Genomic DNA, 16757 nt, shown 5'->3' with positions numbered 1-16757 from the left:
AACAAATCGCGATCACTCACATACTTATGATAATTTGCTGAAGGTTAAATTGTTAATAACAAATTGATGGCGTCGTTTGTTTGGCTTACCTGCTATTGGAAACTGGAGTGCGAACACTTTTAGCCCGATCTGATCTCATAATTGTTGCTAAACGGCGTTAACAACAAATCCACACAGTCATTTATATTCAATTATTTCGGCAAACTTTTCACGACGCGCCTCTTATTATTTTGAAATGCGCGGGCAAAGCACGTGCTGCAAACTTTGCTTGATGAGGTGCTTGACATGCGTAACGATAGATGGCGCCAACTGCATTGATGAAATGTTTACGCTTGCCTTCCAATAGGTGGCGCGCTGGACTCACTCGGGGGATTCACACGTACACAAATATGATTAATACTAAGGTTACAAGGTGAACTTAAAGAAGCATACAATATGATTATTATATATGATACAAATATGATGAAAGCTGATGTTACAAACAGAACTAAAATTCAAGTTAATGTTTTGCCGACTTTGGCAGTTTTTATGCTTAATGAAAAAATAATGAGATGAAATGCCAAGAAAATTGTTTCGTAAAGCTCAATACAACTTATAAAAAAAGAATTTACAACGATAAATGGCAGTTACTAATAATTATGGCCTAGAGTTGCCAGATCTAGTGATAGCCAGTGTTGTGGAATGTGATAATACGCTGGCACTTTTCAACATCTTTACTTATTTAAGTTTTATTTATGCATTTTTGTTTTCTCGCTGTGTTGTAAATATACATTCAAACATGCATTCAATTTACAAAGTTCTTGAGTTTAAACGTTATTGAAATTTTATGAATTTAAATTCATTGATAATATGCGTATTTTTATGTTAGGTTTTACAATTACAATTACAATACAAAAAAAAAAAAACAACAACAGTTATCTATATTTATATCATATTTTATATATGTAAGTAGCATATTTTTGTTGATTCCTTTTTTTTTAATGTTTTTTGTTTACTTTTTTTGATATTCATATATTAACTATGTAAGCTTGATTTACGTATAAAATGTTGGGATGCTTTATGCTTTACGGGCATTTAAATGTACGTTTTTTAATGTGGCTGGGCTTCAGTAAGTTCTTACTCGATTTGCTATTATATGTATGCATATGTACCTATTTATATATGTACGAGTAATTTTAATACTTTATTATTTTATTTCATTTTGTTTTGTTTTTTTTTTTGTTTTGTTTTTGTTTTTAACTTGTATGTGGCGCTTGCAGAAAAATCTAGCTGAAAGCACGGCAAATTCAGAGTTAGCAATAATTGATTTTCAAAACACTTTTTGTGAGCAAAGTATTGAGAAATGTTGATTATTTCATGAACTGCTCGAGTGCTAAAAACACAACAATTTCATGTGTATGTCATTAAACGTGCTGCCAGATTGCCCAAAAGAAATTGAAAGAACAGAAGCACGTATTCATATGGAAAAGATTTCAAGAAATCGTGAAGTGCATTGCGTAAACGTAGTTGTCAAATGCGAAACAGTTTTATCTTTTATGCTACGTCGAAAGCTTAAAACAATATTTTTCACTGTATATTTCCGTTATTTTCACAAATTCAGCTGAATTGAGCTTGAATCAAGTACAGCAAAACTATGCCATATATGTATATATGTTCATGCACTAGCTGGAATTTCATTTACAGTTATTTTGTGCTGCCAGATTGCTACAAAATTAACTCGAAATTGAAGAAGCAGAAATCTACAGCTGCTTTTAGAGAAATCGTGAAATTCATCGCATAAACGTAGTATTTAAGTGCTTATTGTATAATAGTTTTTTTTCCACTGATTTGTTGTTGTTGTTTTTTCTTAAGGTGTTTTTTTTTTTTGCCTGTTTTTACTACATTGACTAATTTCTGTAGCATGCCGTGGGGCTGCCCAATATTTAGTTATTTTGCTTACGAGCTATGGAAATGTATCCTTTCGCCTCGCTCCTGCTGAAGCTCGCTCTCCCTTTCTCTTTCTGTTTCATATTTTATGTGTTCTCTTTCTCTTTTTCGACTTTGATTTCCTTTTTTGTTATTTTTTTTTTTTTTATATACAATGATAGTCAAACTTAGAGCTAGGCTTTTGGTTTCTGGTTTTTATCCGGGCATTGCCCACAAAAAAAAAATATTACACATTAAACTGACTATGGACTAATTCTATGTGACCTACGACCTAATGCTGTCCGTTTCACAGCTCTAGACGCGTTCCACGTGCGTTTCTGTGTGCACGGCCTGCAGTTCGAGCTCCGTCTCCTCGGCCAGCGTGTAGACGCCGGCTTTGATCTGTGATGAGATGCCTCCGCCTCCGCCTCCGCCCCCGCCCCCGCTTGCACCCGCTGTGAGTCCTTCGAGCAGCGGACTGTTGAGCGTTGAGTAGCCCAGGGCGCTGCTTTCGCCGGCGACTTCAGTTGGATTCGTGTTGTTCGCGGACGTATAAACGGGCGCTGGCTGTGCCAGGCCCAGACGTGAGCCATTCGGATCCATGGTCAAAATGGGCACCAGCTCGTGGTTAACATAGTCCTTGAGCACCAGCGATGTGGGCGTGTCTGCAAATGGAAGACAATAAGCTATTAGCCGGTGTTAGGCGAATAAAAGCCGACCGGGGCTTACCTGTCACCAGTGTCTCCTCGGTGGGATTGCGCTGATAGAGATGTCCGCGCTTCTCGTAGTGTCAAGATGCGGGCACATAGTACTGATTGCCCTCCTCGTGTGTGACATCCAACATGGAGCCGCCGGTGCCGGCAGCTGTAGCAGCGCCCGCCTTCTTGAACTCCACCACAATGCGTATGCGATGGACAATCTCCTCGTGGATTACATTGAAGCACATGGCCGTCAGTGTCATGCCGGACATAATGTACACCGAACAGAACCAGGTGGTGGCATTCGAATCGCGCCTTAGACCAGGCAGCATGTCGCCAAATCCAATCGTCGAGAGGCTCATGAAGCAGAAATAGATGCCATCGATAATTGGCCAATTCTCCAGGCGATACAGTACCGCTGCCCCAAAGACTATGTAGATGATCATCATGGAGAAGCAGAGCAGAATGGGCGCCAATATGCTCAGGCCGTGCATGGAGCCACGCGACTCGCTGGCGCTCAGCGAATCAATGTCCGCGCCAGATGCACCGCCCGATGGCGGTGCCGGCGGCATGCCCAGGCCGGGTACGCCAGTGGGTGCGCCAGTGCCACCAACTCCGGCAGTGCCGGTTCCTCCAACTCCGCCGCCAGCTCCACCAACTGTGCCGCCAGCTTGCTTCTCGGGCGTGGCATGATACACATCGCGCACATAGTAGGGCTCCTGCATGACAGCCTGCTGTTTGCGCAGCTCCTCCTGCTGCCGCTTACGCTTCATGCGTCGCTCCTTCTCCGCCATCCGCTTCTCGTCGTAGCAGCAGTAGCCGCAGTTGGAGCACAGGCAGCAGCACAGCGCCTTCGAGAACACTTCGCGCGCCACTTTGGCCAGAATGCTGCCCGTGCTGCTCAGATAGACCAGCGTTAGGGGTATTCCAAAGAAGGCATAAGCCAGGGTTACGATTCTTCCAAGCGCCGTACGGGGTGCGATGTTGCCATAGCCTGTAAAAAATGCAAATAGATAAATTATAAAGGTAATTCCAAGAGAGAGGTGACTGAGAGAGAGAGAGAGAGAGAGACAGAGATACAGAGGGACTAAGAAGGTGGGTGACACTGAGAGAGAGAGAGTGAGTATCAAGTCACGAAGATACACATTCAAAAGAACGAATCAGTATATTAAAATACTAAATGCTGATAGTGCTTTATCACAAAAATACAGAACTTAAACACACTGAGAAACCATGAAAATCGCATAGAAAGGCGATATTTCAAATGCATTAAGAAAGTTCATATTATTTATGTCGCTCTACCTAAAGTGGATCGAGTGTCCATTTAAAGCTTTTGTTTTATTTGAGAAAAATTAGATTAGATTATGCAGGCCGCTCTATCCGTTACGGATCGCATTCATCCCAAGGCCCATTGGTACTTTATAATGCCCATTTTTTTTTTTAAGGGAAAGCTCAAACTGTGCTATATACATATGTAATAAAATACATCTCCAATTGAATTGAAGAAAAGCGATCTCTGTGCAGAAATAATCGACTGGCCTGTGCATGGACGCATGAGTTGAAGGTTTTGTTTATTTGTTTGATTGTTTCCCGCAAGAGCGCAATTCCGTCTGGCATGACGGACACTAAAAACATATTAATTATATATAATATTATTATATATTAACACATATTAAGCATAATATAACCCGGCGCCCACACCTCAAACACCTTCTGGAATCTCTCCCGCTTTACAGCCGCACATATTGGCAAAAATAATTAAGCGGCTGAGGTAATAAAAATGCCTAACAAGCTGCTCCAGGTAGACCGCATATGAACGTAGTTATGCACGGCTATATGTGCATTTATATTGCTGATGGGCGTGCCGCAAACAGCACACACACACATGCACACACACACACACGCACGCACACATGAGCGTTGTCGTCGTCGACGTCAGGTGTCTCATGCATAAATTGAAAATTTCTTAATTTTATTGTTGCCGCTTGATGTATTTTTATGCAGGCAACGTGGGCGTTACGCTGCCAAGAGGGCGTGGTTTATTGCCATGACAGGCATGTTTGTTATGTCTCGCTCGCTTTTTGTTGATTTTTTTTTTATGATTGCGGCCTGCGTTGCCTACTTGCGGGCGCCGGACATTAAATACAGCCCAGAACACTCATCACAAATAAATTGAATCAATATAAAATCAGATGAACCAAGTCGAGTACCGAAACTGGCAATAGAAATAGCGCAGGGAGTGGGGGGGCAGGCGTAACACCTAGACCATGGATTTTACATTGCTTAAGGGTCTCAATCACACACACATAAGCACAGAAACACACACGCACACACAAACAGCATGTAATTGCGTTGACAGCAAATTTAAATGAAATCCTCCGTCTGGCCCCAAAATCTGAGCTATAGCAAAATGTCAAATGTGTCAGAAAGCAGACGACAGTCTCAGGACCCCACTCGATGTGTCTGTGTGTGTGCGCTAGTGTGTGTGTGTGTGTGTGTTTATAGTGGGTGCTGTAGCGCTCATCTGTGTAGGTTAGTGGGGTTTTGGGCGCTGACTGAGGCTAATAATATTGGCATTGACCCGAAACCAAAGCCGTTGCTGTAAAACTCAGCTGGCGCGCTGTCAATTTGTCGGCAAGTGGGGGGGGGGGGGGCTGATTGAAGCATCTACATATTTTATTGAAAGATATTGAAAGATTTCAATATTTAGACACGCACACACGCACTTATTGTGAGCTGTGCGGGTGTGTCAGCGGGTTGCCCAGTTTAATGCATTATTTGAACGACGATAATGGGCGTGTGCCTCTCAATCAATCAATCAGTCAAAGGTCTGTTAGGCTTATTTTCAGCGCATAAGCATATAAATGTTCTTTTGTCGGACAATATTTAAAATTGCAATTGAACATAATCGAAAACGAAGACTAGAAACTTCTCTGCTCTTGGGCGTGGGACAGCGAAAGTGAACGTTGTTAAAATATTATCCAAAGTCGAATCTTGCTGACTTTCAATTAGAATTGCGTGGACTATGCTCAGATATTTTCCATAGATCTATTAAAATTCTATCCAAAAATGATTTGCAAATGGTATAATAAAAGTGCTCGAATGTATATGTAAATTTAAGACTTATCGATAAATCGCCTTACTAAACGACGTTTTTTTTGGCTGTAACTAGGATTTATAAAAGCTAGAGGGATGAAATTTGGCATATACCTCTCTTAAATCTAACTAAATATGCTTTAGAAATGGTAAAATGAAAGTGGGCAAATGTATATGTTTAGAGTTAAAAACGTATCGATAAATATCGATAGTCAGTTTTGGCCTAAGCTTAACATTAGCTGAATAATATATTTTTGTGACTACATGTCATCGTTTAATATAAAGAAAGAGCTAAAACAACTTTATTTGAAAGCTTCAGCCTTGTTTTTTCACAAAATATAACTAGAAATGGTAAGCCTAAAAGTTTTCTAAACGAATTCAGAACTAATCTCGCAATACTCATACTTAAATAGAACACTTGGATAACATGGTCTTAGTCAAAATGTAGCTAAATTTACCATTTCGATTTAATATATGCGAATTTTACAACTATCGCACATTTGCTAGGGCTGCAGACCAAGTTTTACACGAACTAATTCACAGTGTAGCCAAAGTCTTGTTTTAGAACCAAAGTTTGTTTGGTTCAAACTAAATCAAAACTTGTGATTTGAATATATGTGCCAGACAAAGGTGCAGGCCAGTTAAGATTAAAACATTTCCAATATGGCTACGATAGCCAAGTATATGTACAAAATAGTTTATCTTATGATGAAAGATAGAAGAAATATGTTGTCTGCTAGTTTGCTATAAAGTTGTAAATAAATAAATGCAATGCTGGGCTCTTAAGTTGTTCAAGTCCCAATAAAACGTACAATTTGTTAATATGCTGATATCGATGCCTGGTTGGAGTGTGGAGTCCACATGCTAGCCATAAAGCAGGAAATGGCATCGCATAAAAGCCAATCGGCTGGGCGCATTTTCCAGCAAGAAACAACACCCACATCCACACTCACACTCACACTCACACTCACACCCATTGCCCGCGCAAGATGCTCAATTGATGATAGTGAGTGCTGTGAAAATGGAAAATGAAATTTAAAATTATTTTGCAACTAAATTACTTGTCTTATTGCTGTCCAGGGATTGCTGGGTCTGGCTATTTATTGCGCCAGTGCCGGAGTCGGTGGCAGAGCCCGAGAAGGAGCCAAATCGGGACAGAGGCAGCAAACCGCCTATAAATTCCCATTTATGCCCAAGACAATCATAGCGAGATGTACATGAACACACACACACACACACACTCACGCTCATATACATACATATACATGTTTATATGTGTATGTATGGGGATTTGGAATTGTTCCTTGGATGGAACTAGAAATGGGCGCGTGTGCAGCATTCGAACGTGTCACGATCTTGAAATATAAAACGCTGCAGTTGGTATCTAACGACTGCCCAATACTCTGTTTTATATTACAAAAAGTTGTCAGTCAATCGATAAATCAATTAATCTCGAGTTGATTGTGACAATCGATAAAAGTCCTTTGCATCACATACGTGTCTTTATCTAACTCTTTGATATATTCAATAAAATGCAAGTGTTCCAGGGAGATGAAATGGAGCCCGAAATGCCAGGCATGCGCTTTGCATTAATTGAAAATCATTTGCGATAATTGTGATTGATAATTGAACTCATTTTGAATTTTGAATTTTTAAAAGCCACATCAAATTTGAAACTTACAATTTAAAATGTTGTAAATTATATTCATGAAAATATTAAAATAGGAATATGTTAAAATAAAGCATCAAGAAATAAATATGGATTATGATGTTTGTTTTACATTTTTATTAAACATGCATCTGAATATTGTATGAAATATAGAAGATAATAGAAAATGAAAAATATGCGACGAGATGTGTGTTCATAATGAGGCATCGAATAATGGAGCCTTTTAGCTATGGGGAATGTAAATTTTCTTTTGAAAAATAAATGAAAAAAAAAACTCGTTGCAAAATCAAATTTCCAATTTTACAGAAATATGCACGAGTTTTACACTATTTAAGAGCAGATGCCGATTTAAAATATTTAACTCGATTGACTGAATTTGTTGCCTAGCCAAAGTTCACGCAAAGTTTAATTGCGAATTAAGTGAACTGCGAATCAAATGTGTCGACAGCTTAACTATTGCTTTTAATAATTTATATTTATAATTTATAATTTTTAAATATTGCAAATATGCCGAAAGGCTAACTACTATTTTCTAATATTTAATATATATAATTGTTATTACTTTTTAAATATAAATTTATACAAAATTAAAATACCTAAAATGGGGCCATCTCTAGGCGGAACTGTGCCTGATCCACACTGCAGTGCTGGCTAGTGGCTTAGCAGAGGGCTGGCCAATAATAATAATAATAATCATATTGTTGGGTGCTCGCATACAGAGTTTTTGTAGGCGTTCGTCCAAGAACAATGTTAGCAGCCAGCGCTAGAAGGGGCCAGCGTGTCCATTGGCAGCCGCAGAACAATAATAATAATAATAATAATAAGCCGGCTGGCAAGCAGGAAGTCATGTTAATACAAATGTCCCAGCAGCCTGCTGACTAACACAATTGCAAACTGACAATGCGACCCGCAACTGTACGCCCCCGAAAAAGGCGCCGTATGCTGCAGTTCACCCTCCTTACGTTACCCAACGCAAAATGTTGAGTATTTTATGCAGTGGGCGGCATTGGGGGCATGGGAATTGGGTCTGGGATTCGGATTCGGATTGGGATTGGGATTGGGATTGGTCGTGCGCTTATGGGCTTTTGGGGTGGGTTGGGCAGGGCGTATTTGCTAGTCGGCCCCTTTGCATGAACTGCCAAGATCAGCAGAAAATTTTTGCAAATTTTATTTTATAGCATTTTCACAAGTGGAAAGTCGTGTCTATGCCTCTCATGCCAGCTGTGTGTGTGTGTGTGTCTGTGTTTTGGCCATTCGGGCTAAGCAAATAGCTTCGTTTGTTGTTTTGCTCTATCAATATTTGACTTTCGGCTTGTTTTTTGTGGGTGAACCTACAAAATTACCAGGCAACAAAAACAAAAAATACAAAAAAAAAAAAAAAAAAAACAAAAAAAAAAAGGAAAAGAAAAGCGCAAACGCCAGCACTTGACAGCCCATGGGAATACTGACAACTGCAAAACTCTGGCAGTACAGGCTGCTTACATATTTCCACCGCACACACACACACCCACACACACACACACATTTTAAATTGAGGTGCGTTTGTTTGTGGGCGTGTGTGAAAGCGCCTTAACAATGCCAATTGAAAGATATTCTTCTCACATGAGCACACAAATGACAGATGAGCATATCTGATAAGTCACATACATATAACAAGATTCGTCGAAATTGTTCAGATTTCAAAGTTTTTACAGCCATGCGGGGCAATTGGACACACGCACACACACACACACACACACACACAAATGTGATTGAGCACATATTGCCCATTATCAAATTTTCAATTTTTCAACAGAAATAAAGACAATTGGTCAATTGGCTTGGCATAAAATAGCATCTCCAGTGGATAATTGTCTTTAAGCTATTGTTAATTATTGAACACCATGATTTAAGTTTGGGGAATTCACATTGGCTAACTGTGCCACATTATTATATATTAATCATATGTATGGCAAATTTGTTTCGTTGAGTATCGAATGTGTAGCTAAGCAAACAGAATGTAACTTGTGTATTTGTCTTCACTTTATTCACTCTGTTGTGTTCATTTATATTGTTTGTAATAAGCCTGCATAAATAAATAGACCCTGGCGACTTGTATCCGAGCTAACTCTCTCTCTCTCTCTCTCTCGCTCTCTCCCCCTCTCTCTTTCTCGCCCTTTCTCCCTATTTATTTGACTTTTTATCTACCTCACTAACTGGGCAACGAATTTATTTCTTCGGCCTAAGTCTCGAGTATTGCTTCCGCTTCATTTCTCGTGCCAATTCTGACACCGAAAATCATTGCTACAAAATTATTCTGCGTCCCTTTGTTTCTTATTTTTTATCCTACTCAATGTTTTTGTTTTGTTTTATTTTTTTTTTTTGTTCTGCTTCATTTCGTGCTAAGCTTTTCGATTTGTCTTCACGCTGAGCTTTTCACTTTGCTTCTCGCTACGCTTTTAGCTTAATTTTTTGCTACGCTTTTTGCTATGGTATGCTTCTCACTCCGATTCTTGTTTTACTCTTCCCTAACCTATGGTAAAAGCTAAGCTTCTCGCCAAATCTACGCTTCTCGCCCAGACCTTCGCTTAAGTTGTCGGTACGATATTGGATTAGCTTCTCTGCTTCTCACTTAGCTACCTACTTGTCATGTTTCCCCTGAACTTCTCGCTACGCTTCTCACTTAATTTCTCCTAGCCTAGCCTTGCCTACTTTCCTATTATGCAGCTCTCTACGCTATTTATTTAGCTTGTCGATACACTTCTCCCTTTGTCTCCCGTAAAGCTTCACGCTAAGCTTATCTCCTTGCTCTTATTTTGGGTTTTGGCTAGGCTTTCGATACACATTTCATTATGTTTCTCGCTTTGCTTCTAGTTAACTTTCTGGTTTAGCTATGCTTCTCGCTGCTTTGCTAGTTAAGTTTCTCGCTTAGCTTCACGCTAATCTTCCTTAGATTCTCCCTTCGCTTCTCGTAAGGGTTCTTGCTACATTTTTCGCTAAGCTTTCCACTAAGTCATTCGCTGAGCTGTGATTTTTTCGTCACGCCTTATTCACTTCACTACGTTTTTATACGCCCTCTTAACGCGTCCGAGTACTATTCGCTACGCGCCCTTGGCTATGCTACCTCAATTTTTTTTTGCTTCGCCTTTTCATTTGGCTAATTGAACTCTGAATGTCAAAGCGCAAGAGTTCATTACGCCTGCTCATCGATCATTTAGTGAAGCTGGTTTTGTGGTGGAGTCAAAAGGTGAATGGGTCGTAGACCCTATTGCGGCGCTATCTAAAATCGAGTGCACGAAGTTCATTTGATGCTCGCCACTGAAGTAAAGCAAATTTCCGTTTGGTGGAATATAAAATTTATGGCCCACAGTCATGGCAGCCATGGCACAATGCAGCCAACTCGCACTGGCGCCCACTGCCCATGCCCCCTCTCGCCATCTTTCCCACCCTGTCTAGTTCACTGTGCAGCAGTCTCTGCCTCTCTGTCTGTCACACATGTGCTAAGCGCTGGTCTCTGGTCACTGGGCACTTACCAATTGTGGTCAAAACGGTCAGCGAATACAAAAACGCTTTGGCGAAATTCCATTCATGTGGTGGTCCACCCACGCCACCGCCGGCAAGACGATGATGATGAAAGTGTGTGTGCAGAAGAACAGCTTCCGTGGCCGGATTGTTGGCTGAACCACCAGCTGAACCAGCACCACCAGCAGAACCGCCAGCAACCGAATGTCCGCCAGCCACATCGTCGTGTGATAATTGCAGCATAACATCCTCGTTCAGTCTCTTGATTAATTGGTCTTGAAACTTGGCAATTTCAAGTGCGGCTAATCTGTGAGTGTGTGAAAAGAGAAGTGAGAAGTTCGAGAAATTTAGGTGCGATATAGAGATTTAGGTGCGATGGAGATAGAGAGGGGGAACGTGCTGGCTTACTTTGTCCAGTTCTCCTTGTAGAGTATGTTTAGGGACACGGTTATGTCCCAGATATTCTCAATGGTGCGCTGTCGTACATCATAAGTATCCGGCGATAAGGCAAACTGTGCCTGCCCCGCTTCCATGTCGGAGTCATCCAATCCATAAACAAAGTCATTCGATGCCTGCCCATAGACGCTACGCTCATGCCCCAGATCCTGGCCCTGGGCAATTGCAGCGGCCATCGTGTCATTGTCCGTGTGAGGTCCTTGCTGTTGCCCTTGCTGCTGCCGCTGCTGTTGTGGCTGCGTCTGTGGCGACCTTTGCTGTTGATAGATGCCATTGCCGTTCCCATTGGTGTTGCTGTGGCTATTGCTGGCCATGTTGCGCTTGGTGGATGCCAGCGTATGCTGTTGATGCAGCAGTGCCGAGTCCTCATTCTCGATGGTTAGGAATATGAAGGAGCCTGCAAACAAGAGCAACAAAGTACAACAAACAGCATTAGACACATGAGACTTGACACACACACACACACACACACACACACACACACACACACACACATAACAACAACAACACAACAATGCCAAAGTGTTGGCCTCCAAATAAGCGACGGCAACTCATTTGTTTTGTCAGAGCGCTCCAACGGATCGCTTGGGGTCAGTTGGGGCTTTTGGTTTAGCCATTGGCCCACCAAACTGGCCAAGAGTCATGCACAGCAATCATCAGCTCTTAAATAGACCACTTTTATGTCTAGCTCCGCACTGCAGTTGTGTTTCATTTTTTATTTTGCCTGTTACCCATTCAATCTATTCGTTCAGGGACTTTGTGTTGAATATCTTGGTAAACTTTATTTAAATGCTTGAATGGGCTCAATTCTATAGAAGTCAGTCTAGTATAAGTGCTAATATCAATGCTGTCTAGTTGTTAAACAAGTTTAAGTTAGCATTAGTTGCTTTAACTAAGGTTTTCCTACTCGTAGTACACATAATGTATAACATAGAACTTTATAACACACATTTCCCGAGATTTTTTTTTTTTTTTTTTTTTTTTTTTTTTTTTTTATTTTTTATATTTTGTTTATTAAGAAATCTGGTATCCTGTTACTCTATGTTAGCAACTTTTATCAGAGTGACATAATTACTTAGCTTAGCGATGATTGTGGTTTTACAATTAGTTATACAATTAGGTTAACAGATTACAGAAACATATTTTGGTGTAATTAACGAAGCTTGTCACCTATACATAACGATCGATTAGGTCGGTTGGGTAGGTCCTCTTCAGTCGCCTTCTTCTTCGCCTCCTTAGCAGGCTCCTCGCCAGGATGTTTGGATGGTTGTGGAGCTTTGTTGAGTAGCTCGCTGCTTGCCTGTTGACTATGTCGCCCACCATTGGAACCTTGAGGTCCTTGGCGATGTCGCGTGTGCGAATATACCATTCGGCTCCAGTTATTTTGCGCAGGGTTTTGGCCTGAATGATGCGAATTTTGTTCAGGTGTGTTTTTGCAGCTATACCGTAAACTTGAAGCCCGTAACGCCACACTGGGGCAAGGATTACCTTGTAGATTAGGACCTTGTTTCGGAGCGAGAGTTTGTTTTTGGAGTTGAGGAGCCAGCTCATTCGCCTTATCTTAGATTTGATGTTGCTCGTTACTGCAGAGACGTGCTTACTAAATGTAAGTCGTCTGTCGAGAGTGACACCTAGGTACTTGTGTTGACGATATTGCTCTAGAAGCTCACCATGAAGAAAAAGTCCGGGGCATGAGTCCTTGCGTAGAGTGTGGGTAACCGTGGCGCACTTTCCAGGGTTCACTGCGATGTTCCATCTACAAGCCCAGTTTTCAAATCGCTTGAGGTATTCCTGCAAGAGGTCAGTTGCCACGTACACACATTTGTTTTTTGCAAGGATTGCCGTGTCGTCAGCAAACGTGGCCACCAGAAGGTCCTGCCGATCATTCCGTCTGCTTGCATTTGCTGTGGGCATGTCATGTGTAAACAGGCTATATAGCGTGGGACCCAAGACGCTGCCTTGTGGAACGCCCGCTTTTATGCGTTTGGTTTGAGAGGCTACTCCATCCTGCACCACTTGAAAGGTTCTCTCAGTTAGGAAGCTCGCAATGGTGCTAAATAGCTGCGGATTCAATTTGTCCTTTATCTTAGAGAGGAGTCCTGCGTGCCACACCCGGTCGAAGGCTTCTTGGATGTCAAGGTATGCTGCCACCACATACTCTTTCCTGTGAAAGCCGTCCAAAATATAATTTGTGACCCGATGTAGTTGCTCAGGGGTACCGTGTTTGAGTCGAAACCCAAACTGGAACTTCGGGATCAAGCGTTTTATTTCCGGGGTATCCAGGACCCTTCTGAGGATGCACCTTTCCAGAATCTTACCAAAGGCAGGCAGGAGGCTGATGGGGCGATAGGATCCCAGTTGATTAGGGGGCTTTCCGCTCTTGTGCAACATGATTATATGTGCCTTCTTCCAAGCCACTGGAAAGTAACCTAGCCGAAGAGCTGCATTAAAAATGGCGACGAGAAAAAGCACCGCCTTGTATGGCAGTAGCTTGATTGTCTGGTTGTCCAACCGATCTTCCCCAGGGGCTTTGCTGCTTTTTAATCTCTTCATCTCCTGCTCTACTTCTTGGAAGGTGATTGGCGATACAGGGAGTGACATTTGGAGTGGCGCCTCCAGGATTTGCGCGACTCGCTGTATCCTTGCATGCGATGCGGTCTCAAACGGCTTGAAGCGCTCCTCCAAGTTGCAGGCAAAGGCTTCGGCTCTGTCCATTGGTGATCTGGCCCAGGTGTCATCGGGAAGTCGAACGGGGAACTTTGGCGCAGCTTGCCGCTTGTATCGACTGCTAAGTTTCCACAGCGCGAATTTGGAGCTCTCGTCTGCCGTTGCTTCCTCCAGCATGGTGTCTGTGGCATTTCTTTTCGAGATAATCAGCTCCTTCCTGACCCTGTTAGCAATACGACGATAGATCCTGTCAATCGTGGGGTCCTGGGTACGGACATACTCCCTCCTCAGTCGCTTTTTTAGGGCGAGAAGACCTTCCAATATGGGGGAAAACGTCCTTGGCCGCTGGCTTGTAGGGGCTGAGTAGATATGTGCGGGCGCAGCGTTGGCGGCTGCGGCATGTACTTGGTCCAACAGGGTTTGTACTGCAGCGTCGACGTCCTCAACTGACAGAATCTGCGTGTTTAGGTTGATCAAGCTATTTAGTTCGGCCTTAAATCGTTGGATGTTCGACCCAGGGAGGACAAGCCTGCGCTTTTTTGGGATCCTTTGTGCAGCCGTGTTGATCGTTGTGAGGAGTGGCAGATGGTCGGAAGATAGATCATACTCTTCGCGAACCGATAGTACGCTGTTGGGGATGCCCTTGAATATAAAAAAGTCGATACAGGAAGGCGTACTTTGCCGGTTGTACGGAAAGTGGGTAGGTCTACCGGTGGCCAGTACCTGGGCTGAGCAGGGAGTGAGCGCCTCATGGAGCGCAGTGCCTCTGCTGTCAGCTCTGTAGTTTCCCCACAGTCTGTGCTTAGCGTTGAAGTCGCCTCCAACGATGAATTTGGGGCCAAGCTGGCCAAACAGGGAATCAAATTCCGCTCGGTTCCAGGGGATGTTTGGTGGTAGGTATGCTGCCGCAACGAGGATTTCGCCCAAGGGAGTCTCCACCATGATAGCAGCCAGCTGTGTGTCGCTGGAGGTCACTGTGTGTAGATGGTAGTGTGCTAAATCCTGCTTTGCCAGCACTACAGCACCACCTCTGGCTCGTCCTGTAGGGTGATCCGCACGGTAGCAGACGTACCCCTCCATTGTTAGGTACAAGTTTGTGTGCAGATGTGTTTCTGAGATGAGCATGATGTCTACATCATGCTTTTTCAGAAAAAGCTTGAGCTCGTTAGCATTTTGGAGGATGCCACGAGCGTTCCACGATCCGAGACGTAACTGGGTAGCCATTATTTGCGGCTTTTTGGGAATCTAAGCTGCGGGGAACCTTGCGCATCCTTTAGCTCTTTAATGCTAACCAGAATGGTTGCAACTGCGGCATTCAGTGCTGCAATGGACTGCTGGAGGTTTTGAAGGATGCCTCCAAGGGAAGCGTCTTGCTCCTGAGGCCCTTGCAGTGGTTGTTGGAGCTGCATTGGATTGACGGTGGGCTGAAGAGTGCGCGCTGGGGGTTGGCGGACTTGTACATGATGGCCTGGCCGTAGCGCATCAGCATACGACAGGCCCTGTTGCACAATTCGGGAAGGTACGAACTGCTGAGTGGTTCTTCGTGTATTTTGAGGATGGCTATATCGTGTAGGAGGGGAGACATTGATGGCCGGCTGCCTGGCATTTAGTCTCACCTGATAGCTTTTGCATCCTTTATAGGAAGCAGCATGGTTTCCCTCGCAGTTGGAGCATCGCAGGTCTGCCACTGTTTTGGCCTGGCACTGCTCGGAGTTTGTCCAATGGGACTGACCGCACCTACCACACTTGGGCTGTTTGAGACAGTAGTTTTTGGTGTGGTCGAACTCGAAGCAGCGGAAACACTGCCTTATACTATTGTTCTTCCTCGGAAGCTCAATAGTGACCCGTTGGCGGCCAACCTTGTTGAGCCGCAGCGCTTCCCTGTTGTTAAGAGACTGCTTGAGATCGACAAACCAGAAGTTGCGACTTGGAAAGTCGTTGGTGGAGTCTGCATCACTTGTTGGCTGTCTGGCGCCCGGGTTGTAAAGGTTCGTCACAATATGGCCGTGCGATGTAAAGGCAGCTTCAATCTGGCTTCTGGGAGTGGAAGCGGCCAGATTTTTAACCACAACGCGGTATGGTCTGTCTTCCTTTAGGCAGAAGTGGGTAAATTGCACTCTCACTTCAGTGAGCTTGCGGACAATTGCTCTGTGGGTGTCGGCATCTTTGGCGTAAATTCTTAGATAGCCAGAGGGAGAGACCTTGAATTCATAGGCGTCTGCGCCCACTGCCTGATCTATGGTTCGCTCCATTGCGACAATATCGCTGACTCCAGGGACTGTTATCGGCCTGGGTTTGGAGATCTTTTTCGCTGATTGTTGTTGGTCTGTGACTGGAGGCGCTTCGTCGGCAGTGTCCATCTCGCCGTCATCGATTACAGAGGCGTCTTCCTGAGGCTCAAGGGAGGCATATCTGTTGCTAATTGCCGAAGCGGTACTGGGAGTTGCGGGCTTAGCTCCAGCGCGGCTGGTGTTGCGGTTATTTAGTTGCTTCCCTTTTTTTACGCCTTCGGATAATAATGTAGTCCCACGCCGTTTTTTTGCGGAAACCGTTTGCCAATCTACCAGTGGCTCTTCGAAGGCTGGCGTAGCACCTGCGTTCTTTATGGGAGGCAGAGGGGGGTTTGTGACACAAGAACCAGCTGCCTGGGTGCCATAAGGGGTGGACTGCAAGGTCGGATTGGCGGCTTTGGGGCGGGTCCCGATGGGCTCTAAAGCGGCGCGGCTTGTGCCTGTTGAGGCAGATGTCCTGCAGCCGCTGCTGGA

General features: G+C 43.5%; 1 protein-coding gene across 1 annotated transcript in view; it reads right to left on the bottom strand.

Moving 5' to 3' along the window:
- Nucleotides 1-956: 956 nt before the first annotated feature.
- LOC26530364 (uncharacterized) overlaps nt 957-16757 on the bottom strand; it is an 89423-nt gene continuing 73622 nt past the window's right edge. Inside the window, exons 4-7 of the mRNA XM_070209488.1 lie at nt 11278-11722; nt 10881-11176; nt 2635-3597; nt 957-2570 (exon numbers count right to left, since the gene is read on the bottom strand). Coding sequence (XP_070065589.1) covers nt 2696-3597; nt 10881-11176; nt 11278-11722 — 1643 coding nt within the window. The 3' untranslated portion in view covers nt 957-2570; nt 2635-2695. The remainder of the gene's footprint in view (nt 2571-2634; nt 3598-10880; nt 11177-11277; nt 11723-16757) is intronic.

This window comes from Drosophila virilis, chromosome X (genome assembly GCF_030788295.1).
Source record: "Drosophila virilis strain 15010-1051.87 chromosome X, Dvir_AGI_RSII-ME, whole genome shotgun sequence".
NCBI classification, from domain to species: Eukaryota; Metazoa; Arthropoda; class Insecta; order Diptera; family Drosophilidae; genus Drosophila; species Drosophila virilis.
Note: the sequence above shows the minus strand (reverse complement) of the source record. Positions and strands in the feature narration are given on the sequence as shown.